Consider the following 25,154-nt stretch of genomic DNA (forward strand, 5'->3'; position numbering starts at 1 on the left):
AGGTGGAAAGAGCAGGGGGTGAGTTAACGTGCCCTTCTCCAGGCTGGATGCTTCCCACTGAGAACTCACAGCTTTCTGGGCTCGCTCACGAAAACACTGGCCAAAATGGGGTTGAATTAATTCTAAAATAAAAGGCGAGCTTTTCAACAAGAGTGTATTCGGCAACGTTAACTGTGGCCAGCAGTTAATTTCTGTCCTTTTCTCATCCCTTGAAGTCCGCAAAGTGTCTTTAAGACTTGGTCTTTTGTTTTAGAGCCTGGAGAAAACTCTTTGTTCTTCCTTAGGGTTAGCCCAGTTCTCAGACTTGCACATGGCAATACTTGAATATCTCCACGTCGTGATATTAAAGATGGATATTCCCGCATTATTCGCATCATTGTTTCTATGACAAAAAGCACCGAGTTCATACATAGTAAAGACGTCTTTTTTCTGACGCCTTCACGTTGAGAAGCTGAAAAGGTATTTTACTGAAGTTCGGCTAAATTGCAGGAACAGGTTCACCCAGAGGACAAATTTTCTATTCGATTAGTTGTATTTCAGCCGGGAAGAGTGACCTCTAAACCCTTAACCTTTTGGACCCAAACTACCCTTCCCTTTCTCTAGCATGGAGAGCAGCTAGCAGCAGCGCTTGAGGAGGGAATTCCTGAGACAAGTTTTCAAGTTTTGTTACACCACGTTCCTGCAGTAGTGGCCTTTCCTCTCTAGAGCTGCTCAAAGCCATCTTTTTGCTCTTCATACGTATCTATTGAAATAAAGAAGAAAAAAGGGTGTGAGGAAGTAAAACTCCTCTAACTACTCTTCTTGAAAATCCTCCTCCTGGAACCCCGCTGTTTTCTTAAAGCCTGATAAGTTGGCTGGGAGCAGGGCAAAAGTGCTGTTCGGGAGAGAGCTACCAACTCTGGCATCTGTGGTACAGCTCTGGAAAATAATGGCCTTGGATAAGTAAATCCTTGCTTTGTGCTTCTAATCAACCGAGATGGCTCCCGAAGTTAAAGGACCAACTTCTGCTCCCAAATTTCCTTCCCCCGCCCACTGAAGTCAAACAGGCGTGTAGCTGCTAGCAGAATTTGTCTCATTGTCTTTTGAAATGTTAATAACTCCAGGAAGAGTGTTGGCTTCAGCAGGCACAGCTCTTACAACCCTGTTTGCAAGTCCCATTTGAGCGAGGCTGGAGCCCTGTAGGTTTACATAGGTGTAATTGCACTGTAAGATCGGAGAATACGTGAAGTGAAGGTAGAGAGTACCAAACAGAAATAGCTCCCAGTGCCAATGCTCTGAATGGTCAGGAATGTCTGTAATAATGACCAGGAGCACCCACTGGTCGTTATCTCCCGTGCAAAAAGAACCCGAGGTTTATTTTTTAATGGTTTTAACCCTCCTCCAGAGTTATTTGGTGTATGAAGGGAAGCTGATTAATTTTGTTTATCACGGGTGAACGTTGTGCATTGGAGCCTTTGTTAAACGGTCGCATTGTCCAGCACTGCTCTCATCTCTGTTAAAGTGTGATGCTTTTAATAGACTTTGCTGATGTTTTGCTGCCATTGATTAAAGCGTTATTTATACTAACTGTCGCCTGTAGTTTTGATGTAAGCCTTCCACATAGTTTTGAAATAATAAAAGGTGTAGCAAAATAGATTCTGGTTTGTACCTTCAGCAAGCAGTTCTTACAAGGTGGGTCTCTCTTCTGTGAAAATTCTGGTCCCTCCCATCATTACAGTGTTAAAAGACGAGTGACTTTGCATAGCATCCTTCCAAATGTCCCTTTGAACAGGTTTGCTGTTTGCCTCAGCCATAATGGTGTGACTCTAGGCCAAGCTGGAGTCTATATTTACTTTTGGGCTACAGTTAAAAGTGCCTGTCATCCATTTGCTGCTGCTTTGCATTTAACAAGCCCTTCTAGAATGACTCCTGGATTTCTGCATGTGTGGTAGGAGGCAAGGAGCCACACCTGAAGTCACCTCGATGCCCGCACAGATGTGTTTCTTTTAGGTGAGTCCTGGAAAGAATCAATTAAATAAAGAAATGGAAATTTGAAATTGCAATGCAGAGAGTAGCTTTTCCTGAGCAGTAACCCTCACTTTGACAGTGGATACAAAAGAAAGACTACAAGAAAACACAACTTGGAGACTTTAAACTTTCCCATGCACCTATGGCAAGCATTTTTTTTTTTCTTCCCAGCGTAAGCACGTCAGACAATAACACATACAACTAGCCAGGAGAAGTCGATTGCACTATTTTTGTCATAAGTACTTGTCAGTGAGGGCTTGTCCTCTCCTGGAGCGTGGTCAAGGCACGAGTCCAAAAATACAGTCTCTGGCTCAGCCCGGGCAGGGAGCAGGGTGCGCAGCAGAAAGCATGTGCCCTTACTGCCCAAGTGCGCCGAGGGGAGCCTGAGGTTGCCTTTCTAAGCACACACTCGCTAAGTTTAAATATTGAGGCATATCTTGTGATTATACTTTCTCTCTCTGCTGTTTAATGGCTCCTCCTGTTACTCTCGATACATCAATACAGTTCTGTATATTATATCACCACTAGTCGTTAAGGTAAGAATGAAGAGGAAAGGCAGAGTCAATAGCAAACCCCACTTACTGTACAGTACAGTAAATAGGGACCTCTCGGTGCAGAGCCACACCGCTTCCAACGGCCATGTTTGTTAGCCCTTTTCCCTGATTCTTTTTTCCCTTTTTTTTTTTTTTCCCTCATTTCCCCCCAAGCCTAGAGACCAAAATAATCTTGCTAGGAACAGTCATAACAGGCAGAATTTCAAAGTGCAAGGAAGATGATAAGAATAGATTTCTACAAGTCCTGACCACGTGATTTGCGAAATAATTAATTCAGCACGTCCCTTAAGAAACACGGAGTCGTCATTAATCTGCCAAGCAAAGGACTCTATCAGACTTGAAAACTGAAGAGATCCCAAGAATATAATATACAAAGGGTGCAGTCGCTCTCCCTGCACACCTAGCTCTTTGGTAGCTGCTGAAAAAGAGACGCCCGGTACGTAAATATTTTTTACTTTTATTCCTCCTTATTTAAGCCTTAATGAACTCAGCTGTCAAACACTTGACAAATAGGGCACGCTGCTTCCTGATTTCCAGCGCGGCAGCGGCCGGGAACCGGACCGGGCGCAAGCGATGACCTTTGCTTCCCAGGGAGCGGGGGAAAGAGGATGAGCGCGGAGCGCCGCGGAGCGCCGCGGAGCAGGGAGGCTGATCGCCAGACCGCCTCCCGGAGTGGCGGCTCCGGCCGTGGCTGCCTGCGCGGGGAGGCGCGGAGCGAAGCGGAGGAAACAATGCGGCTGTCAGGGCAGCCGCTGCCCGGTCCCAGCGGCGGGGAAAGGCCCTCAGCTTTTCTCAAGCGGGGTCGTAAATTTTGCCGTGCGTCTTTGACAGCGGGCCCGGAGCCAGCGCCAGGCGCGCATTTCCCCCGCCGCCCGCACAAAGGCCGGCTCCGGCCCCGCTGCCCCGGCCGCCCTGCCCGCTCCTGCCCCGGCCGCCCGAGCAGCGCCGTCCGGCGCGGGGCTGCGGGGGAGTCCGGCCGCATCCAGCCCCCGGAGTGGGCATGCCGGCTTGCAAGTCCCCGATCAATAGCCCGGACTAGGGAAAAAATAGCGTTTGTGTTTTTATACAAAGCCACTCTCTATAAACTCCATAGAATACGGACGCGACTGAGATTTCTCTGTGAAATCCCAGTCAGATGGAAATACCTTCTGCAAACAGGATATTCTTTATTATCCCTTGCTGGAGTAATTTCTAAAAACCCTAGATTGTAGCTTTTTATTGCTTCCGTTTCGTTGGCAGGGCAGAGACAAAGTTTCCTATGTTATGAATTATACATTCAAACAATAACACATTAATTCAATTATTCAAAGATGACAAATGCTTATGTGCTGTGGTAGTGTCTAAGGAACAGATTTGCTACTTCACAAGAACTCCTACATTTTTATCAATGAAGTTTTATATTATCTTATTGGGCCGGGAAAGAAACTAAACTCCACCAAGACACGCAGTAAAATGGACCTGAACATAAATCGCAACCCTTTCATAAGAGCGTTTATTCTCGCATATAGCCCGGGCTATTTTATCAGTTTGACAATTGCCGGAGTTGTTGTTATAAATCATCATAAGTAATTCCTGAAAGGGTGCGAGGCTGCTGGGGGGCGGGCGGAGACTGTAAATCTTTCTGTTTTATTGCTGTATGAACATATGCTCCGATTGAAGAAGTCTTAGATCCTTTACTGGAGACAAATTCGCGCAAAGCTGGAGTCCCACCAGCCAAAGGATTAACATTTCCTTAATACTTTTTCAGTCCCCTTTAAAATATCTTAATTCTGGCAGTGGTGGTGAAGGTGCTCCTTTCTTTCAGCCGTCCTCCATTTTCACGTTAAATTTGCTTGGTTTTCTGGTGGTTTTGTTGTTGTTGTGTTTGTTTGTTTGTGTGGTTTGGTTTTTTTTGTTTGTTTTTTTTTGTTGTTGTTTGTTTGTTTTTTGGTTTTTTTTTTTAAAGCACTAGACTCTGAAAAGACACCGAAGGGCTGTGAGGCTTTCTCCGGGGGTTCCGAACTGCCCTCCAAAAAGGCATTTTCTTCTGAATCCTCTTCGTGTTCTTTGCTCGTGTCCAGCTTTTCCCCTCGCACTTTTGTGTAGGAAGCTAAAGACCTCTCCGTCATCCAAAACGCCTAAACAGCGGCCAGAATTATGTTCGGCTTTGTGTGCATGTACACAAGTATGCAGAACACGCTGTGCGTGTAGGGGTTGCTGTATGTACACACAGACACGCGAGCGCGGGGGGCTCGGCAAAACTACCCAGACACCAAAATATATGGCTGACTGAAAAGGATATAAAGAACCATTACCTCTTACTTGAGGCGAGATTTAAGTGCATCATTTCGAAGAAATATAGGATTATAAATCCGAAGCCGTACACAATAATTTACATTGAACTTACGTTTCCATCACTGGACTCCAATCTTTTTATAACTGGTTTGCAAAGTCAGGAAAAGCAATGTAATTTAGATAAATGTTACAATGCACTTACGGTTAGTATTGTAAGGTAATACGTTACTGTCACATCCCCATGCTTTGGATGGTAATGAAATCATAGCAGATGTTAGATTAGGTGTGGTGTATTTATAGCTACAGATATGTTACAAAAAAAAAATCAAACAGAGAAGCTAACATATATATTTGTTTCCTTTTGCCTAACTGGTATTGTTGGGGAGCTTTGTGGGCACACATGACAGATATACACAGGGTTTGCTCCATGTCTCTTCATACACACAGAGCAGGGAGGCAGGCTCAGGGCAGACACACACACGCACAAATGTCATGAGGGTTTTTTTCCCAGCGCTTGTTTAGCCTCCAGACAGGGGTAATCCCCGCTGCCCCGCATCTTCCCGGTCCAGAGAAGGAGAAAGCAAAAAGTCGCGCAAGCCAGTGGGCCCCAGCGCCTGTCCGCCAGAGCAGCGTTGCTGCGGAGCTGCCCCCGGCACATGCTCCCGGCCGCAGCCGGTTCCAAATACCTCTTCTGTCTCCGCTGGGAATTTCTGCGCGCTGGGATCATCCCGCGGAATTCACCTTTTTCCTCTGCTCCGCCAGCCCCACGGGGCGCGTAAGTGCGGGGGCCGCGGCGGCGGAGCGGCGCGGGAAGAGAGCGGGCTGGGCAGCGCGGTCGGGCGCGCAGGGGCGCGGGGGCCGCCCGCCCCACGGGGCCCGGCGCGGCAGCCCCGCTGCGCGGGGGCGCGGGGAGCGCGCCAGCCTCGGCCCCGGCGCGCTGCTCTGCGATCACGTGGGCAAATATGCCTGTATTTTAAGGCAGTGCCTATATTTCTGATTATAAAGGGATTTCTCCTGCTCGCCCCCAAAATTCATCAATGGCCGCACGATTTAAAACCAAAACAAAACAGGAGCCGGCCAATTGCTGTCGTTGGTTCCAGGAGGCTGATGGCTAAAGGGTTGTGTGTTGATTTTTTTTTTAAAGCCCAACAAATTCCGATTTCCACTCGCTCTCTTTTATTGGTAGTTGAGCCTGAGCCTGTTTTCGTTCTATCGGGAATTCTGGTGTATGGAAATATTTGTAAAACCGCAAGATCAGGTTTAGGAGAGTATTGTCTGCAGACAAAGGGTGAAGGATATATTCTAAGAACTGCAAGCGCAGATCCTGAAAAGTGAGGAACCCAGGTTTATGATAAATTGATACACAGGTAAGCAACTGCATGACAAAATGGGACGTTTAACCGCAGGGGCTGTATTATCTCCTTTGCTCAGAGATGGTCTGGAATTTGTTTGCAATCTCTGCCCATAGAGGCAAACGTATGGAGTGGTCTCCACCTACTTGAACGTTTTAAGCTGTATCTTCTTTTTACTATGTTCTTTAAATAAAAAGTGAACTCATTTCCAAAAGCTAGGGGAATACGTTTAACCCTATCCTTTCCTCAATTTTCGGTGGTTTCAGGAAGGGAATTACAAATAAGTAAACAAACGAGGGAGAGAACTTTGCTAGATGCTCCCATTGCCAAAGTGAGATTGAGCATCACGTTAATGCGTTGCTGCGGTTAGCCGGGCAGGGGGTAGCCGCGTTGATTTGTAAAGGGCGGTTTAAAATAGGCTCATCGGTAACGTAGCCCCTGCATAGGGTCTCTTAAATATTCGTGCCAAGTGTCTTCCCGAACCTTTTTCCCTGGCCGTGCATTCGTGCTCCTTAGTGGCTGTTGTTTTCCTTCCGCAGTTGTTTTAGTACTGCTATTACCGGTGTGCTCATGCCTTCGAGTTACACATGCTAGTTGAAGCAAGGCTTGATATTTATCTACCGAGAAGTTTCTTGCCCTGCATTTGTGTGGTTTGATCAATAAGACGGTGGGAAGATGCCTGGGGGGGACCGGTGCCTCTCTGGGCGGACTGGGGGTCTGGAAGCGACCACACAGCCTCCCCGCGTACACTTACAGCTCAGCTCCCGCTTGGGCTGTTGTAACTAGCCCGACTCTCCCAGGAATGCCTGTTTCTACTGACTGGTGGCTTGCCTGGAGCCCGGGTGAACTCTCGGTTATGTCTGTTGTAAAGCCCCTGCGTAAAGCCCGGCGTTGTGCTGTCGAGCAGGAGCGTGTGTAAGGCTGGAACGGACCCTGCCTGCCCCGAGTCACCCGGGCAAGTCCTCGGCGGGGGTCGGAGTGCCCCGAAGGAACAGGGTGGGAGAGCAGGGGAAAAGGAGATAGTTAGGGTGTTTATTTATTTATTTTTTTTTAATGTTGCATGTTGCTCTGCTCGATCAGAAGTTAAAAGCACTGAACATTTTTCTTAGCTGTATGCCTCCAAGCTGCTGGCCTGCCAAGTTAGTCAGCTGAATCCAATTACTGCAAGCAGCATTTCATTTGGCTCGATGGAAGCACTCACTTATAACTTCACCTAAAATTTCAATAATACCTATATTGGTCCCACGCCTGAATAAGTCTAAAGATTTCCCTGGGTTCAGCTCCGGCAACGTCTTCGCCGAGCGCTGGGAGCCGAGCACAACCCCAGCGTGCCCAGACTCCTCTCTCTGCAGTACGAACTTTGGGGGTTATTCCTGTGGCCGTGGAAGTCTTGGTATTTGGCCAAGCTCTGGCTAAATAAAGCATGTCTAGAGCTAGAATGCTATTGCTTGTGAGGCTGAGAAGCTGCTTCGGAAAGGGATGAGAAGTCGATAATTAATTAGGCACAAAATGAAAACTTACCGTGTTAATCAACAGCGGCTAACAATGACTTGGTCTGCAATATTATGATCTCTCCGCTCAGGGGCTAAGGTGCAACCCACCTTAGGTTGCCTTCATACACCGTGTAAAGTGCTATTTCTAATGAATTCTCTTTAAAAAAATAAAGCACTTAAAGTTGACATACGCCCACGTGAATACATTATATAAGACGTTACCGGGACAGGCCCGGGCCAGGAACCTGAGCGAGCATCATGTGTAATCATGAAGCTCCACTTCCCTAACTTCAGTTTGCCAGCATAAATTAAGGTGATTTGGAAGGGGAATGTAGCATCCTACTGAGTTTGGTTAGGGAGAGAGAAGACTTGGTGGAAAGTTGTGAGGTCTGTTGTGTTGTGAGCTATCGGAGGCGCTTCCGTTGGTTGTTCATTAAGTGGTGAGTTATTGCTATACGAGCCAAAGGTCATTTCAAAGGCTTATGGTGGCTAGATATCGTCTTTATAATGACCTGGGCTTCTTTGTGGGGGATTTTTTGGCACTCTAAAGTTCTTAAAGTCCTGAATCGACACATTGCACAGACAAAGGCAAAATACTCATTTCGAGACGCAAATGTTTGCAGCGCATTTTCAATGCTGGGGCTTCTTCGCTTATCTTTCTCTCTGTCTTACTCAGTATCTGGGGGGAGAAATGGAGAGAGACCCGCGCTAGCTTCGTTTCCGCTGAACTCTTCGCGGGCCGTGGGTGCGGGCGGCGGGAGACGCGCTTGTGACCGTCGAAGGTGCCCGCAGCTCCCTCGAAAGGCGCTCCCGTACCCCCGTGCGCTGCCTCCCCTCGCCCCGGCCCGGCCTGGACTGGGGGCTCGGGGGGACAGGCGCGGTTCCGCGGCCGGTGCGCCGGGCCCGTCGGAGCGGCTGCCGCAGGCCGCCCTGCCCGGGTCCGACCCGCAACCGGAGTATTTTGCACAGTTTTTTGCTCCCCGCCTCTCTCAAGGCGCTATTAATAAATGAAGAGAAACATCTGCCCTTTGTCTGGTAAAAGATCTGACGCGGACGGAAAGACACGGTGAAGGGCTGCGGACGAGATGTGCATTTATTAACAAAGTCCTAAGGAAGAAAGTCCAAAACAAAGCAGTTTCCACTGAGAGTTATCACTTCTGTTGCAGGTCCGTGCCCACGGATTATCCAAAGGAACCTGAAGATCCTACTCACACAGTTAAAGTCAAAAATCAAGAAAAAACGTAGGTTTGGTGAGTTCTCTAAATTTCCTTTTCCATCCATCTCTCGCTTTCCCTATCGCGACAGGCCAGTCGCAGGGAGCACAGCCCGGTCCCGGTCCCGGCCCCAGCCCTGGCCCTGGCCCTGGCACCGGCCCGCCGAGCGGGGAGAGCCGCTCGGTCGAGCCCGCCGGCGGCGGCACCCGGGGCACGCCGCCGCACACGTCAGATAAAGAACGGCCCGCAGAAAGCCCCGCTGAAAGCAGCCCCTGCTCCGCGGAAGCCGAGCCCGGCTGGGGAGCAGCCGAGGCCTGGGCCCAGCGGCGGGGAGCGGGTGGCTCCCTGTGGGGGTTCCGCAGCTGGTTTAATAGGCCCCACGGCGGCCACCGCTCTGTGTCTCGCGGGGCCCCTTCGTGCTCCCCAGTGCTCTCAGTGCCCTCAAAGACGAGACATCCCCCGGCTCAGGCGCAGCCCCAGCGGCGGCTGCCCAGTTCCCTGCTTGCGGCCGGGTCCGGCGGCGGCTCCAGCGCTTTCCTTATATACAGGGCTGCCCCGGGCCGGCAGCCGGGAAACGTGCCGAGCAGGGGATTCTTTTGCCGGGCTCCCTCCTACGCGCCGGCTGCTTTGCACTTCTGAAAGTGCCGGGGCTTGGGAAGTGTTTTCCTTTTCATTCCTGGCCGGAGCGTTTACTGCCACGGCGCTAGCAGTCATAAATTTTGTTACAACCGCAATGACAGGTGCATTGATATGCACCCTGAGAGCTCCGGCTGCTTTAATAACCGCTTCGCTGGCCGCTCTCACCGCCTCTTATTTATTCGGTATCATATTAGATATTGATCCGAAGCAGAATTAAGTGTAGTGGAAGTTTTAGTAGAGAACTGCTTAATATGAAAGTGTCGGTAGGAAAGCGGCTGGCAGTGCCGGGCCGGAGTCAGCCTGGGCCAGCCGGGTTCCACGCACACGCACGGGTGGACGCTTGGGCTCTCAGCTGCTCTCCAGGCAGAGCTGTGAGAGGGTCGGCATCCCCTAAAGACACTGGAACCAGTGGCAGGACAAAAAGCCCCATTATCATGTGCAACGCCTAACAGTTCAGATGAGGTTAACCTTTCTGGAGAGGAGGAAGGGAAATCTGAAGCACAGACATGGATACTTTGCGTTTTCCTACCCTCGGTGCCTCCGAGCCCACCTCCCACGGCTCGGCCTCACCATTTGGATGTCACTTTTTTTTTTTCCCCTGGAGGCTATTTCTGGCCAAACCACCAAGTGTTGAGCCCCCGCTTTGGTGTTACCTATAAAAACATCACCCCAGGCCTTTCGCTCGTGGAAAATCAAACCCTGGATAGGTCTCCCTCTCCCTCTTTCTCTCCCTCTCTCTCTTTTTAAGATCTAAAGATGAGCCACCAACAGTTGAGCATTGTCCATGTGATTTATGGCCCATAGCCTCCTTTTTAGGTTCAAGCAGAGTTCACAAGCAGTTGGTATTTCAGAAAAGAAATAAGGCTTTTAACAGCTTAACAGCAATATTCTTTCTTAAGATTCTGTGTATTCTTTTGGGAACTATATTTCACAAGGCTTATAAAAGCCTACGCTTAAGGCAGTGTTGCGCTAACAAAAGTCCTCAGTCCAGACCGGTCCCGAAAATGTAGATGATAGAAGTGGGAAAACAGCAACAAAGTTCTTGGCCAAAACTACTTCCAAGACTAGTCAAGATTATCACATAGTATTAGAACTCATCTTTATCGCCACCGTCCATTTCTATAGACTTTTTAAACTAAAATTTTCCAGTAGAGGAAAACAGTTCCCGTTTCCGTCAGCTTCACAGCTCATCTCGAGCTTTTGTTTAGGAAAGAAAAAGACCCCGGCGGTTTGTGACACGGGATAAACCGCCGAGAGCGGCCGTGGATCGCAGCTCGCTGAGGTTATTTTGTCTTAGAGAGATGTGTTTCCCGGTTAATTGCAGAGAACAGATCAACGGTACTTGACAGGACCAACGGTACTTGCGAGATAAAGAGGAGTACTCTCCTCGTATTGCTTAAGTATAGGCTGGAGAACCATAATCGTCGGACACCTTTGAAAGATTTCTAGCTACTTTTCTCTGGTATGTTAGTAGGCTTAAATCCTGCAGAAATACAAGGAAGTCTTAAGATATGTTGAGTTACAGACTTAGATTGTCAGGTGAAGTATGAGCTAATTTACAAAATTACCAAAACTGTCAGAGAAAACCCCTATCCCACAAGAAAAATAAGAGCACGGAATATCAAAAATCCGCACCAAAATTGCAGAACAGTTTCCATCTTGTACTAAGCGCAGAGAAGTTTTGGGAGCAGCATGGAGAAAGGTAACAGCACTCTGCCTCAAAACATCTGCCCTAAGGGGACCGACCGTGCATTTTCGGTGGGAGCAGCCTCATGTGGGAGCCGGGGGGCGGGGAGGGGAGAGCCATAAGTTTGCAGGCTGAAAAAAGAAAAGAACCCTCTAAAAATTATCTCAAATATCTCAGGTTCTTTCTACTGCGTACAAATAAAAGGGACGAGAAACGTTGGGTGAGGGAATTTAATTCATCACAGAATTAAAATAGAGGAGCTGACCTGCGACTTCCTTTATAGTGCAAAGTGAAGGGAGTGAATGGCGCCGGTTATACTTTAACTCTGGAGGAATCCGGGGAAAGAAGAAGGGCGGGTTTACAAAGGGGACGGGATTTTTCTGCCTCTGCCCGGCCGCAGCCCGGGCTCCATCCATCATGTCAACCGTGCACAGCCGTGCGCACGCGTGCCGAGCGGGGGGCGCGGGTGCACTCGGCCGAAATGGGCCGGTGGGTCTTTAGGGACACCAGCCAGCGCAGTTGCTCACTGAGAGCCCTTGCCCACAACTGTGCGGTCCGATCCAGCCAAACTCGAGCGGGAACGGTCCAAAGGCAACACAAAGCAAATAAAGCATGCCCTAAAATGCTTCAAAAGGTGGCCTGTATGAAGTCCCGCCAATGTGTTCCCGTTCCCCCCTGCACCATCGATCTCGGATGACTCTTTCCCTGCGGCGCCCCGGTCTTTCCCTGGTGTACTCTGCTCTCTCCCTGGTGTGGCCCAGTTTACCCTGACTCCTGCCTGGCGACCCTGCTCCTCCCCTTTTGTCCCTTGGTCCTTCTTTGGGTCCCCTGCTCCTTCCTTGATGTCTCCCAGCCCTCCCCGGGTTGGGAGGCCGAGGGTGTCGGGGTGCGGGGGGTGCCGGGACCGGCCCGTGCCGGCCGCTACCCGCCAGTTTCCCCTGCTAAAAGTGTCTTTTGTGTCCCTGCTGTTTCCCTCCCCAGGTGGCTGCGAGTGGCCCGGGCCGACGACGTGAGGCGCGGGGCTGCGGTCAATGTTATTTGAGCGGGGGCCGCGGGCCTCGGCGATCACAGAGCAGAGGATGCAGAAAGCCGCCTACTACGACAACGCGGGGCTCTTCGGGGGCTACACCTACAGCAAGGCCGACGCCTACCCCTACGGCGCGGCCCACCAGCCCTACGGCCAGGCCGGCTTGGACGGCGAGTACCCCGGCTCCGCCTGCTCCGTCCAGGGCTCGGCGCCCGGCCGCGCTCCGGCCCACAAGGGCAGCGAGCTGAGCGGGAGCTGCATGCGGCCGGGCGGGGGCGGCCCCGGGGGCAGTCAGCCCCCGGGGATCGGCGAGCATCAGCCCCCGGCCCTGCCGCCTTCCTCCCCGCCCAACCCCCCTCCCAGTGTGCCCCCTCCGAAAAAAGCCAAGGGGGGCCCCAACTCCTCGGGCTCGGCCAGCGCCACCATCAGCAAGCAGATATTTCCTTGGATGAAAGAGTCCCGGCAGAACTCCAAGCAGAAAAGCACCTGCGCCCCCCAGGTAGCCCAACACCCGCGCCCCGACCCACTGGTCGCCCGGGGAGCCGGGCTGAACCCCTCGGGCTGAACCCCTCGGCCTGAGCCCCCTGGCTCCGCGCCTTGTCCCCAACTCCTCCAGCTGCCATCGCCCCCCTCCCTCCCACCCCGCGGGGATCCCAGCCCTGCCGGGCGCTGCAGGTGGGACAGGCTGGGGGCGGGGTCCGGGGACTCCTGGACGGGCGGCCGCTGGTGGTCTCTGGGGGGAGGCAGCTGCGGGAGGGTGTGTATGTCGGGCAGGGAGGAGTGGGAGGCTACCTCCAGGCCCTCTGCGCCCCCTCCCCGGGCGCCGACAGAGCGAGAGGGGATAGCAGTTTTCCGAGGGACCCCGGGAGAAAGTGGGGGAGGTGTCTTTCGGGGGAGGCCAATGTCTCTTTGTGCCTCTTCCCTGCAGGAGAGAGCTGCGAGGACAAGAGCCCCCCCGGGCCGGCCTCCAAGAGGGTGCGCACAGCCTACACCAGCGCGCAGCTGGTGGAGCTGGAGAAGGAGTTTCACTTCAACCGCTACCTGTGCCGGCCGCGCCGCGTGGAGATGGCCAACCTGCTCAACCTGACCGAGCGGCAGATCAAGATCTGGTTCCAGAACCGCCGGATGAAGTACAAAAAGGACCAGAAAGCCAAAGGCATCATGCACTCCCCCGTCGGACAGTCCCCGGATCGAAGCCCCCCTCTAAGTGGCCCAAACCACGTCGGCTACTCCAGCCAGCTCCCCGGCGTCAACAGCCTCAGCTACGACGCGCCCTCGCCCACCTCCTTCGCCAAGTCCCAGCAGAGCATGTACGGGCTGGCCGCCTACACGGCGCCGCTGAGCAGCTGCCTGCCGCAGCAGAAGCGCTACGCGGGCGCGGAGTACGACCCCCACCCCATGCAGAGCGGCGGCGGCGGCTTCGCCAACCCCAGCCTGCAGGGCAGCCCCGTCTACGTGGGGGGCAACTTCGTGGACTCGATGCCGGCCTCAGGCCCCATGTTCAACCTGGGGCACCTGCAGCACCCCTCCTCCGCCAGCGTGGACTACAGCTGCGCCGCCCAGATCCCCGGCGGCCACCACCACGGACCTTGCGACCCCCACCCTACCTACACGGACCTTTCATCTCACCACACCTCTCAGGGACGGATGCAGGAGGCGCCCAAGCTCACGCATCTGTAGCGGGGCGGCGGCCGGCGGGCCCCGCTCCCCTCTCCATTACCTCACTTTTCTGACGGGACAGTGTTACTGTGCTCTCGAGTGCCAACAGTATTAGTGGATTTGTCTCCCCTAGCAGCTCCCTTCTTGCTTCCGCAGCCCCGAGTAGGTCCGTGAGCAGGAGCCTTTCTCTTAGAGCTGTTTTAAGCATGACAGTGCAATATACTGCCAACCGAGGGACTGATAAGCTGGTAATGATGTACTTGAAGGTAAGTCTTAGAGATGCTGTAGTGTTAGCAGCGCGTCATGCTGAGGTGTTTTAGACCAGTCGTGAGCCGTCGGAACTCGCCCGCGCGTAAGCTTATTTCAGAGAAGTTAATTTATGAGTTCTTCCGTAACGTAAGGATCGCATTGGACTAAATGATATGTATTTATTATTTTAAGCGAGACATTTTTTGTATCACTGATTATTTATCCTCGTCTTAATGTATTTATGTGGGTATTTGTAGAGTTTCTTCACCAATACTTCGGGAGAGGGATTCAGGTCCATGGTGACTTACATTTCACCTATTTAGTATAATCGGTCTGAGCTAGTTGAGAGAGTAGTCTTGAACAGTTGTAACAGTGGCTGGTGTTTGTAGTTTATGTAAGGATTAATTAAGACAGCAAGTCGTAAATCATTAATAGAGTAAATCAAACTGTGGCATCACACAAAGAGCCGTTACACTTAAAAAAATATTGAAACTATTTTTAAAGTATTTATTTCTAATCGGCTGGCCCCACTCAAGCGCCTCGGTGGCTTGGCTGGCAGCTGGCTCGGCCGGGTGAAGCCACCTTTAGTTGGAAGCGCAGCCGCTTTGAGGAGGCAATCTACAAAGCGGGGCTCTTGGCCATCTTGTTTCAGATCAAATCCTGCATACAAAAACCTCGGTGAGGTTAACATTTATTTATTGGCTGGGTATCTATCGTGCATATTATTATTATTTTGGTGGGCTATTTTATTTTTCTTTCCTTTTTCCTCTCTTTTTTTTTTTTTTAAGTTACACTCTGGCTATCCAAAATAGAAAATAAATTAGAAGCTTAGAAGGCAAAAGAAATTAGAAACCCTCTGATAGTGCTAATTTCATTAGGGTCTCCATAGCAATCCGCGCAGCAGCTGCCGCCTCCTTTGTTATTTTTATACTGTTGTCTTTATACTAACCATAAATCAATTTTTAGACATCTTTGGAAGCCCGAGCTTTTCCTCTTGTTTTGTTTTTTTTTTTTTCATAAATGTAAACTTTGAAAGAAAATTGACAATCAGATACACACAGCCGAAGGGAGACGCTGAGACGGGGTGCGGGCAGTGGCCGGGCGGTGCCGCCGCGCTCCCTCGGTGCCCGGCAAGGACAGTCCCACCCCGCCTGACCGCGGCAGGGGGGTACCACCACCTCTTCCTGCCACAAGCAGGACAGTTAACACGGGGAAGAAAAAGTAAAAAGAAGAGAAAACGCTAGGAAAAAGAAAGGGAACGATGCTCTGAACTCTTGTGTTTCCTCCTCTCTAGTTACACGGCTGTATTGAATTCCTCGCTGGATTTACAGAGATACTTCTTTTGTAAACGCTGTGATTAAAGTCTCTTCCTGACAGTACATATCGCTCTGAGAAGACTATTCTTATCTCTTTCTAAAAGTGTCGAGTTAAATATTAATCCAAACTTCTGAATTCCCCACCAAAGTGTCTGACGCATCACTTTCCAGTTTGACAAACACTGCAGCTCCTACTCCATCCTCTAATGACAGACATGGCATTCCTATTGTGAGAAATATTCTACCACCTCCAATCCTGGTCAACACAGACAAGTTTTCTTTTATTTATTCTTCTTTTCTTTGCTATCCCTACTTTTTTCCTCACCATTTGGTATTTATGTTCAGCTGAACACTAACAATTCAAAATATTACTTAGGGTTTTATTTTCCCCTCTGTGAGATTTCAACAATGCTGTGCTACAGTGAAAAGTGTATCTTTTGGTAAATTTCACTTTTAATCAAGCAAATTTGGATATATGTGTTACAGATCTGTAAACAAAACAGAACAGAATAAACTGCTTTGTTTGGAGATATATTTTAACCCTTTTAAGCCCTAAAATTGTATTCTGTGGAAGTTATCACACAAATTGTTTCTTAGAAGAGCCACCCAGGAGTAAACAAAACATACAAACAACACAAAAAGTAATGCTAGACACCACTTGTGATTTATACTTCTGTAATATTCCATAAATATATACACATCTTTGTCTCTCCAAAACTTTCTGGAATCAATGTGCCCACAAATGAAATTGTCCATGTAGGTTTTTTTGCGTGTTCTTGAAACACAATATATTTCACGTCACCTGCTTCTATTTGCGAAGCAGCAAGGCACCACCATTTCTGCAGGACACCCAGCACCCTTTTCCCTTTTGCTTTGTGCTCTGTAGGCTGTTAGTCAAACAGCATCTACTCCGACTTACACTATTAGTCCTTCACTAAATCTGTTAAGAAAGAAAAGGCTGTTTAGAGATGTGGGGAAGGAAGGGAGTTCAGAGGAACCCTGACCACAAACACAGTGTTACTGAGGCCCACTGCCCTGAATTGCTTTCATATTGCAGAAAGATGGGGTCTGCAGACATGGTTTCCAGTGGGGGAGGAGGAGGAGCATGCGTGAGGGAGAATCTTCCTGTAAATAAATTCACTTTCTTCTCCATGACTCTGGCAGAGGCGTCTTGTTTGTAATGTGATAGAAGTCCATGATGATAGCCTAATTATTAGAAACAATGTAACTTTAGCAAGATCGCTGGCATTTTTACAATGTTTGTACAAGCATCAGCAATCTAGAGGAGAGATACACTTTGGCACAAGCCAGACTTTTTCTTGGCCCATCATTTTAAAACCCATAAGTTATAAACAACCCCCTTTCACACTCAATAGGAACTCAGCTCCTTTGCAGCAGCATCTGATGTGATGAACTCCAGTCACCTATTTAAAACACAACTAGACAGCCAAGGCCAGGCCTGGGGCTGATCTTAGCCTTGCCTTTCTTTACAAACAGGAAGCATAGCACCCCTTCCTCTCCTTCCCTGCGCCCTCCATCTGCTCCAGACCCATAAAATGGTCAGTGAGCCAGGGCCTCTAAATGCTGGCAGTGATGCTGCACTGCTTGGGATAGGGAGCTGCTGACTGGTTGAGAGGTGTCAGGGGTGCATCAAACCTCGGTGAGGCCATGCAAATTCTTCAGATCAGTGGGGTTTGAATCTCCACTTGTTGGTTTGGTGGGTTTACAGTAACCCACCCTTTAATGGTGCTCCAGCAGTTTCCCCGGTGCAAAAAGGAGCTGAGGCTTTGTGTTATCTCCATGCAGTCAGTGCAGGGCTATGCTATCCCTTTGCATCCTGTTTCTTTTTGAGGGGGGCCCATCAATGTCCCACTGTCTATGGCTTGGTTAGCAGCACCAGGGCAGGGAAACCTAGACAGGCACAGCCAGGAGCTTCCAGGGATGCCACAGTTTTTTAGGTGCCACTTGTGTTGGGCTGGAAAAACAAATCCAAATGCCTCCTGCTCCATTAGCAAGTACTTCCTGGACAGACACTGCAGGCTCCCAGCCCTGGACCCTGGGCAGGCCAGGGAGGGACTCAGGGGCACCCTGCATGGCTTCCACCATGAGACCACACCAGGGTCATCTGGGACTGCAGACAGCCATGTCCAAAGATGAAGAGGAGGCAGATGGCTGCAGATGGCAGGAGGCAAGGGCATGCAGGGAAGAGGCTGTCTAAGAAATAGGGAGCCCACCAGCTTCAACTAGAAGTCCCCTGACTTTCTTGAGGGCCACCTGGGTAATTTTGGCTCTGTGGCAAAAAGTCTGAAGGCAGGATCCACCGCTGGGGTCTCTGCACTCCTCCAGCCCCATGGGAAGCCCTTTGAAACAGCCTGCAGGGACGTCCAGGCACTAAAAGGACTTTGGCCAGGGGGAAAAAACAGGGTAAAGGGGATGGGGGTGCTGGTCTACCACTGGAAGGGTGCCTTGCTGACAGCTGTTGGCTGAGGAGGGAGAAAAGGAGCTTCAGGTTGTGATGCCATCCTTCTATATGTCAGCCTGCTGGGTGTGCCCAGTGGCCATGCCCAATGGCAGCCTGGTGAAGGCGTAGTGTGCTGCACAGTGGACAGGCCCAGATGTCCAGCACTCCACTGCAGACCTGCCTGGAACAAAAGCTGGAGCCGGACAGGCAGCACAAAGGGGCTGGTGCTGCCAGGGCAATGAGGGCAGTGGCAGCTGGCTGGTTGCCACGTGATGTTATACATTGATGAACAAGTTACCTCTGCTTTTAAAAGTGCAAGATAAGCTGGACCAGAGCTCTGTTGGCTGCAGCCACTTTCCAGGGATTGAATGGCAAGTTAATCCCTGAACAGGCAATGTCTCTGTTCCCATGTGAGAAGCAGCAGTGGGTACCCCGTGGTCCTTGCTTGGAGTGGGGCTGCCGGGGGAGTGAGAGGGCTGGCTCTATTAAGGGTCATCAATCACACAAAGAGCACTTTTTACTCGACAGTGGTTCCTCCTACTTCTGCTTGGGCCTGAGCCAGCTGGGACCCGAGCAGAAACCCCACCCAGCAGAAGCAGAACGCAGTCCCAGGGCCTGAGAGCCATGGACTAACAGTGCAGGACTGAACCCCTTTGGTCACAAAGGCTGAGATACAAAATGGGACATATTGAGGTATCTGTGCCTGCACATCCCCAGGCCTCTGTAGATGCTGCTCAGGAGCAGAGGCGAGTCTTTGTCTGTGTTTCTGGAGCCCAGGGTCTCAAAGCTTTCCAAACTCTCTGGGATGAATTGCAGAAAGGCTCAGCTGCAATGACAATAAGGACAGAGCTGAGTGAAAACAGCAAGGAATTGGTACTAGACAGGATGGACATCTTCTGGGTAAAAATACACATGAATATAGAACTTGAATGCTAGGGTTTATTTTTTTATTTGCTGATGTGCAGTTTTTCTTGCAACAGCTGAAGTTTTGGGAATGGTAGGCAACCCCATACTGAGTGAGCTACACAGCCTCAATCTTTCCTCCAAGAAACCTGGGCCACATTTTAGGATCTTTGGGAGCAAGAAGGGCTAGACAAGACAGAAATCTTGGCTGCAAACTTGTTGACACCTCTGTTTTGCACACAGCAGCACGGCTTACCTTGACACCTCTGGGTTATCAATATATGTAATATTTCCATCCCACCAAATTCACAGCCATGGGACAGGAAACAGGGCTTTAAATGGCAAGGGGCCAGTGTGGAATCACTCTTCAGAGCAAATCTTTACAGAAGGAGGGATAGACTTTCCTCTTCTCTGTGTCCATATAGAGGGTCTTTGTAGGTAATCCTACATACTGGGAGAACAGAGGTCCCTGCCTCAGGGGTCATCTGGGAAAGGGGAACTTGTGGCAGGGAAATATTGATGGCAGAGGGAAACACACCTTCCTGAGGATTGCTGTGACTGCCTGAAAGGGCTGTGCTAGTGTGGGAGCTGAGGCTGGCTCCCCTGCTGTGTCAGAACAATTCCCCATCTCTGCCCTGGAATCTCTGTTCATCCCTGGTTTTATTCACATTTTACAAAATAAACTCCCAAGAGCTTCCCCTCCTCCTCTAATAGCCTTTCTCCCAGGAGCCTTTGGTGGTTTGTTTGTGCTAACAGGGCCACTGCTTAAATACCCAGTGTTTGCTTACCTCCCTTCAGGATGCCCACCCACACCCTAGCTGTCTCCACACCATGGATATACATTCCCACTCACCACTGAGAACCAGCTTTCCCCAGCTGGCAGTGTTGTAGCAGCAGAGGGCAAGGACAAGGTAATGTTTGAACCAGACCTTCCAGGTCTGGGGGCTGGGGAGGGATCTGTTGGATCTCCTGTATGTTAGTCATTGTGAAAAGCACAGAGGGTAGAGCGTGGACTCTTGTTCTAGGGAGAAAGACCACATGTCCCAGTCTCAAGGCAGTGTCTGTGGCTCAGGGCTGCCATTGCCTTCAACACACATGCTGCTCAAGCAGGTGCCCTAAGGTGAGTTGCTGGTGTCTGCAACCAACGGGACTCAGGGCTTTTTGGCTGGAATTTTTCCTACATCATGTCTTGGTTCCACAGTGGCTTTCTCAGGCTTTGCAGAGGCCCACATGTTTCCAGAAACATGGTGACACAAGGACTCATTGTTCTCACAGAGGTTTTTGCCTCAGCAGCTCCCCTGTCTTGTGCCATCGCTTGACTGCTCACACAGACATCCCTAAACCTCCCAGCCATTCTCAAACTGTCTTTGACAGCATCATGTTCTTCATGTTCTTCTTTTTGCCACTTTTCTTCTTCCTCCTTTTAACTTCCAAGGAGTTCTTTGTCTTTCCCATTAGACTCCTTGTAAAAAACCAGCTGCAGTCAGTCTATTCTATCACTGGAACTTAACTGTTTAAGTCTGAACACTGTGAAATTCCTGCATGTAGGAAAAGCCCTCTCTCAAAAACCAGAGCATCAATAAGAGATGCTTTGCCTATATTTAGCTACTGATTTCTGCTTTTGTAACCCCTTAACAGTCCTGCCAAAACAAACGGGTAATGAACACGAAACTCGTAACAGAAATCTGGCTGGGTAAATGGAAAGATTGTATGTTGGTGTGAACACAGACAGCTCTTCTAGCATTTAAAACAGTCTTAGGTGTAATTAAACCAGTTGCATTCTGCAAACACAAGACTCAAGTAATGCAGCAGCCCTGCTTTGGAGCCAATTTTCTTTCTTTCCCTGCAGGCAGGAATTTTTACAGCAGGGGAGACTGAAGAGCACAGATGCTCTCCTGCATGGACTGCTATTCTCTGCTGAAGAGAAAACCTGGTGTTCCCAGGCTTCTGATTTTCGGAAGATAACATCTTCCAAACCGCTTTGATTGCCATGGGAGTGCTGAGCAAGTTTGCATCATGCAGAATTTAACCCCTTCTTCAAAATGTATGTTTCCTGACAAAGTGCATTTGATTTAAACTGTTCTTCTAATTTATACCCGCATCCTCTGAAAATAGAAATTTAGGTGATACTCCATTATTAGGGTATCAGGGCAGCACAGCCCATCACAGTGAGCAAGTCTGTATCAGGAGAACACCAAGCTTCAGGGCTCTGAGCTTTCAGTGACTGCTGTGTCTGTAGACTTGAAGTTCAAGCATCTTGAAGACATAATCTGTATAGCCAGCCTTTGCTCTGTAACAGTTGTTTTACAGCAGATGGGCAGTCTTAGCTGGGGAGAAACTGTGGCTGATAGGAGGTCGTGTTGCTGATCAGAGTCCTTATGAAGGGAAACACTCCCATACCTTTGCAGACTTGCGTATGCCTGTCCCAGCAATGTGTCCTCTCAGGGCTCCTACAGGAAAAAACCCAAATAGATCTGCTCTGAATTCATCAGCTGGGTATAATGGTGGAGCTGAGCTGCAGTGCACAAATCTCCATGGGAAAGAGGTGATGCTGAGTCAGTGAAATGATCTGATTACATCTCCCCATGATATCCTTTTTCTGTCGCCAGTCCAGCCCTCTGAAATCCGCAGGAGAACCAGTGGAATTTTTCCTTCTCTGGGGATTCTGGCTGCCTTCATGAGGTTGGCACCATGCTCGGTCCTTGCAAAATTTGTGGCCTCTTCCTGACCACAGCAAATGGCACTTTGGCCAAGAGCTTGTAGAGCTGCTTGAGCTGTTGAGTGGAAGGCACTTGATGATGGATGAAGGTATATAAATTTCATGCTTTTATTTAGAAATAAAATATGTTTTCTAATAAAGTACAACCCTTGAATTTCCCAGCTGACTCCACATCCACCTACTAAGAATTAGAAGGGTGAAGGTCTAATTCAAAGCAGCATGATGTACCCCTTCTTTGTGTTCCTTGTCTGTCCAGTCCCAAGTCACCAAAGCCCAAGTGTGCTCCGCCCAGCACACCCTTTTGCTGTTTTGAACTGCACTAACACGTGGTTATCAGCTGAGGCATTGGATGAAACCCATCATTATCCAAATCAAACATCAGCGTGGCTCAGACTGGATGGTCAAGTGTCACTTGGAGACATTTAGGGAAAGATGATCACTTCGGGAGTCCAGATTTCACCTCCTTCACCTTGTTGCTGTTTCCTGCCATTCTGGGGGATAGAAAATCAAGAGAGAGTGGGAGGATTTTGCTGGGTAGAGCAACTTGGTGCTCTCCGCCAACTGCAAACCCTCAGTAAACAATGCCGAATAGCCAAGGGAAAAATAAAAGTCCATTAACGGTGTGAGCCCGTTAACGGTGAGGGGATTCACTTTTGAGAGGCTGCAGAGCACTTATCTAATGGAACGAGACCATTAAGTGCCATGAGGTGCAGTAGCATCCCGCCCCTCGCCCCAGCCTCCGGGTGTGGACACCTGGGTGTGCCCGCGTGGGCTCCCATGGGAACCTCCAGGAGCCTGGCCGGCAGCAGGGCGAGGGAGAGCGCAGACCTGCACCTGGGCGGGAGCCCGGATAGCGGGAAAGCGCCGGCTCACTCACCTTCCAAACTCCCAGCAAACGTCCCAAGTGTGCCGGGGGAACGGCTTGTTCCGGGGAATCCCGGGACGGCGCGCGGGACTGCCCACCTGCAGCCCCGCGCCAGCCCTTGGCAGCCGGGCGTGTACAGGGGAGCTGGCGGCGCCCGGGACCCCCGGCGCGGCCTCCCCCTCCGGGCTCCCATTGGCCGCGGGCGGGACGTGCCGCCCCGCTCCAGGGCCTATATTAGGGCAATATTGCCCCGGTGGGGCGCGGTGTTGCCCCGTGGGTCATGGACCTGGGGTACTTTGCTCTCGCCTTTCCGCCGGGGCTGCGCCGCGGGGCCCCGCAGGTCCCGTACCCCCAGCGAGGAGACGACGCCTTCCTGGCGCTGGGCACCACGGCCAGCGCCGCCGCCCCCTCGGCAGGCGCTGGGGTACGCGGCCGCTCCCCCCGCGGCGCTGGGCGCCGGCTACCGGCCGTCCCGGGGAGCCGGACCGCCGGGCTACGCCACGTCCATCCTTCCCGGGAGCGGCCGCCCGGCGCCGCCGCCGGACCCCGACAGCCCCTGCCTCTGCCTCGGCGCGGGCGGCGGGGGGCTGCGGCACCTCTCGCCCTGCCCCGGGGCCGCCCCCGCGCCCGGCTCCCCTACTCCCGCGGCGGCCCCGGCGGCGCCCCGCACCTTCGAGTGGATGCGAGCGAAGCGGAGCCCGCCCGGGAGAAGTGAGTGCGGCGGCGGGGAGCGGGTGGGGGCTGCTCTCATCCCGGCTCCCCTCTGCCCGTCTCCTGCCTCGACCCCCGCCCCGCTTCCTCCCCCTGCCCTTGCTCCTGCTGAAGCGCGGTGTTTTTCGGCGTTGCAGGCGGTGCGGCGCCGTGCGGGGGGGAACCTCCCGCCTGCCCCGCACGCCACCAGCTTCAGCACCCGGCAGCTCACGGAGCTGGAGAAGGAGTTTCACTTCAGCGGTACCTGTCGCGGGCCCGCCGCCTCGAGGTGGCCCGCTCGCTGCGCCTCCGCGACGCCCAGGTGAAGGTCTGGTTCCAGAACCGCCGCATGAAGCAGAAGAAGCGAGAACGGGAGGCGCTCGCCGCCCCCGCCGCCGCGCCCGCGGGTGTCCCGGGCGGCCCCGAGTGAGGCTCCGCCGCCCCCACGGCGGGGCCCGCGGGGACGTCGGGGCTGGGCTGGAAGCTGCGGCCGGCGGGGTACCCGGGTGTCCTTTCATGCGGGACTGCTGCGGTGCAGTTCCGCTGCTTTTTCTGTTGCAACTTTATGTACAGTTTTATTTATGAGGATTCAGGGAAAATCGCCGGCCCGGAGCGCCTCTGCTCGGTGTCGGACCGGGCCGAGGCAGCGGGCGGACGCAGCTGGGAGCCAGGGGAGAGCGCTGCTCCCCCAGGGCAGGGCAGTGAGCGGCTCTGCCAACTCCCCTGGGTTCAGTGGGCGGTGGGTGCGTGGAAGGGCTGCCACACGCTCCCGACCTTTTCTTCGTTTTGCATTTAAAAAGACAGATCCATGGGCTCGAGGAGAGTTGGTGCAGAAGGGGAGAAACCCAAAGAAAGCGGAGCAGGGAAACTTCCTCTTACGGGAAGGGTCAGGGATGGTCATGGCATGAGTCCAAGATCCCCTTTTGAAAGAAGTGTCCTTGTCTTCTGCCCTGCCCTTTGCAAGATTGCTGCAAAAAAGAGGCGGTTTTTGCTTGTATTTATTTGTCATTCATTCATTCCCATTCCTTTTCCTGATGTGGCTGATTTAGTCAAAAATCTGGTTTTGACAGAAAAAACTACGAGGTAAAATTTAAAAACAAATAAAGTCTTAAGAGGAGCATCTCTTCCCTTTCAAACTGCAGAGGTGCTGGAATTTCCCTTGCAGAGGCTCTGGGTGGCCCAAGACTGGCCAGCAGCCACTCTGTTGCCTCCCAGCTCCCTTCACATGTCCCTAGACAATATAAAGCCTCTTACAGCATCTAGGGACAGACTCTCAGTTCATCTAGCTCTCTCAGTCTTCATTGTACTTATGGCTAAAAAATTGCATCATATTAAATAAGTTTGCAACAAATCTCACCACATGCAAAATCTCAAGACCTGTTAAAGCTCAGAAAGATCATTGAGTTTGACCAAAGACTAAAAGGCCAAGAGGATTCCTGGGTCTTTTACTTGGATACTTGCATAAAAAAGATTGGCAATGTTCCCATCAATAAAATAACGGTATCAAAGTGGAGAAAGGAACTGAATTTAGACTTTTTTCCCATTTGTGACTGGAAAGCGTAACAGCAATGTGGAGAGGAATGACATATGGATTTATGTGAAGGTGATTTTATTTATTTGTGGACAGGTCTTTTATTTTGGACAAGTCTCTTTTTGCCCTGGATTTCTGCTGGGTATTGGACTTCGGAGTGAAGAACCAATTATGGGTCCAGGGGAGACAGACCTCAAGGGGACCTGTGAAATGCACTGGGTCCCTGTCTGGAAGCCAGCCCCAGACACCAACAGCTGTTTGTCTTTGTTGGATGCTTGCTGGGTAAAACGAGCACAGAGAGAGGATGAAGATGGATGTCTGAAGTCAGAAAGTCTGCAACACAGAAGATTGTTACTCTCTGTAATACCTTCCATTCCCTCAGGTGCCCTTCTGCTTAAGGCTTTCTTCTGAAGACTTCTGCTGAGGGACTGGGAAGCCACTGCTGATGGAAGCTTCAGCAGAGGTTGGTGGGAGCCCTGGGAAACTACTTCCAAAAGCTGGGCAGGCAAGTTGT

At 51.2% G+C, this 25,154-nt stretch overlaps 2 protein-coding genes and 1 long non-coding RNA gene across 3 annotated transcripts; 2 read left to right on the forward strand and 1 right to left on the reverse strand.

Moving 5' to 3' along the window:
• The first annotated feature begins 3,169 nt into the window (after window positions 1-3,169).
• Window positions 3,170-9,533, forward strand: LOC120410284 (collagen alpha-1(I) chain-like). Its single transcript, XM_039555080.1, has 4 exons — window positions 3,170-3,612; window positions 5,405-5,787; window positions 8,357-8,674; window positions 8,986-9,533. The coding sequence occupies exons 1-4, from the start codon at window positions 3,170-3,172 to the stop codon at window positions 9,531-9,533; spliced, it is 1,692 nt and encodes a 563-aa protein (XP_039411014.1).
• HOXD3 (homeobox D3) lies at window positions 8,000-14,011 on the forward strand. The gene is made up of 4 exons (XM_039555019.1): window positions 8,000-8,120; window positions 8,847-8,930; window positions 12,202-12,744; window positions 13,173-14,011. The coding sequence occupies exons 3-4, from the start codon at window positions 12,252-12,254 to the stop codon at window positions 13,925-13,927; spliced, it is 1,248 nt and encodes a 415-aa protein (XP_039410953.1). The 5' UTR covers window positions 8,000-8,120; window positions 8,847-8,930; window positions 12,202-12,251; the 3' UTR covers window positions 13,928-14,011.
• Window positions 14,012-16,198: 2,187 nt separating this feature from the next.
• On the reverse strand, window positions 16,199-23,459 carry LOC109145694. Its single transcript, XR_005602331.1, has 3 exons — window positions 23,375-23,459; window positions 19,689-22,045; window positions 16,199-18,758 (listed from the first exon to the last, which is right to left on the reverse strand). It is a non-coding gene; the product is annotated as an uncharacterized LOC109145694 (long non-coding RNA).
• Between the last annotated feature and the right edge of the window lie 1,695 nt (window positions 23,460-25,154).

Source organism: Corvus cornix, chromosome 7 (genome assembly GCF_000738735.6).
Source record: "Corvus cornix cornix isolate S_Up_H32 chromosome 7, ASM73873v5, whole genome shotgun sequence".
NCBI lineage: Eukaryota > Metazoa > Chordata > Aves > Passeriformes > Corvidae > Corvus > Corvus cornix.

Excerpts from the sequence above, each read along its gene's own strand:
- LOC120410284 (XM_039555080.1), top strand. The coding sequence starts at position 3,170 with ATGAGCGCGGAGCGCCGCGGAGCGCCGCGGAGCAGGGAGGCTGATCGC. Across the intron at positions 5,788-8,356 it reads GCGCGCTGCTCTGCGATCAC|TATCTGGGGGGAGAAATGGA; the intron begins GTGGGCAAATAT and ends TGTCTTACTCAG. Across the intron at positions 8,675-8,985 it reads TGCTCCCCGCCTCTCTCAAG|GCCAGTCGCAGGGAGCACAG; the intron begins GCGCTATTAATA and ends CTATCGCGACAG.
- HOXD3 (XM_039555019.1), top strand. The coding sequence starts at position 12,252 with ATGTTATTTGAGCGGGGGCCGCGGGCCTCGGCGATCACAGAGCAGAGG. Across the intron at positions 12,745-13,172 it reads GAAAAGCACCTGCGCCCCCC|CAGGAGAGAGCTGCGAGGAC; the intron begins AGGTAGCCCAAC and ends GCCTCTTCCCTG.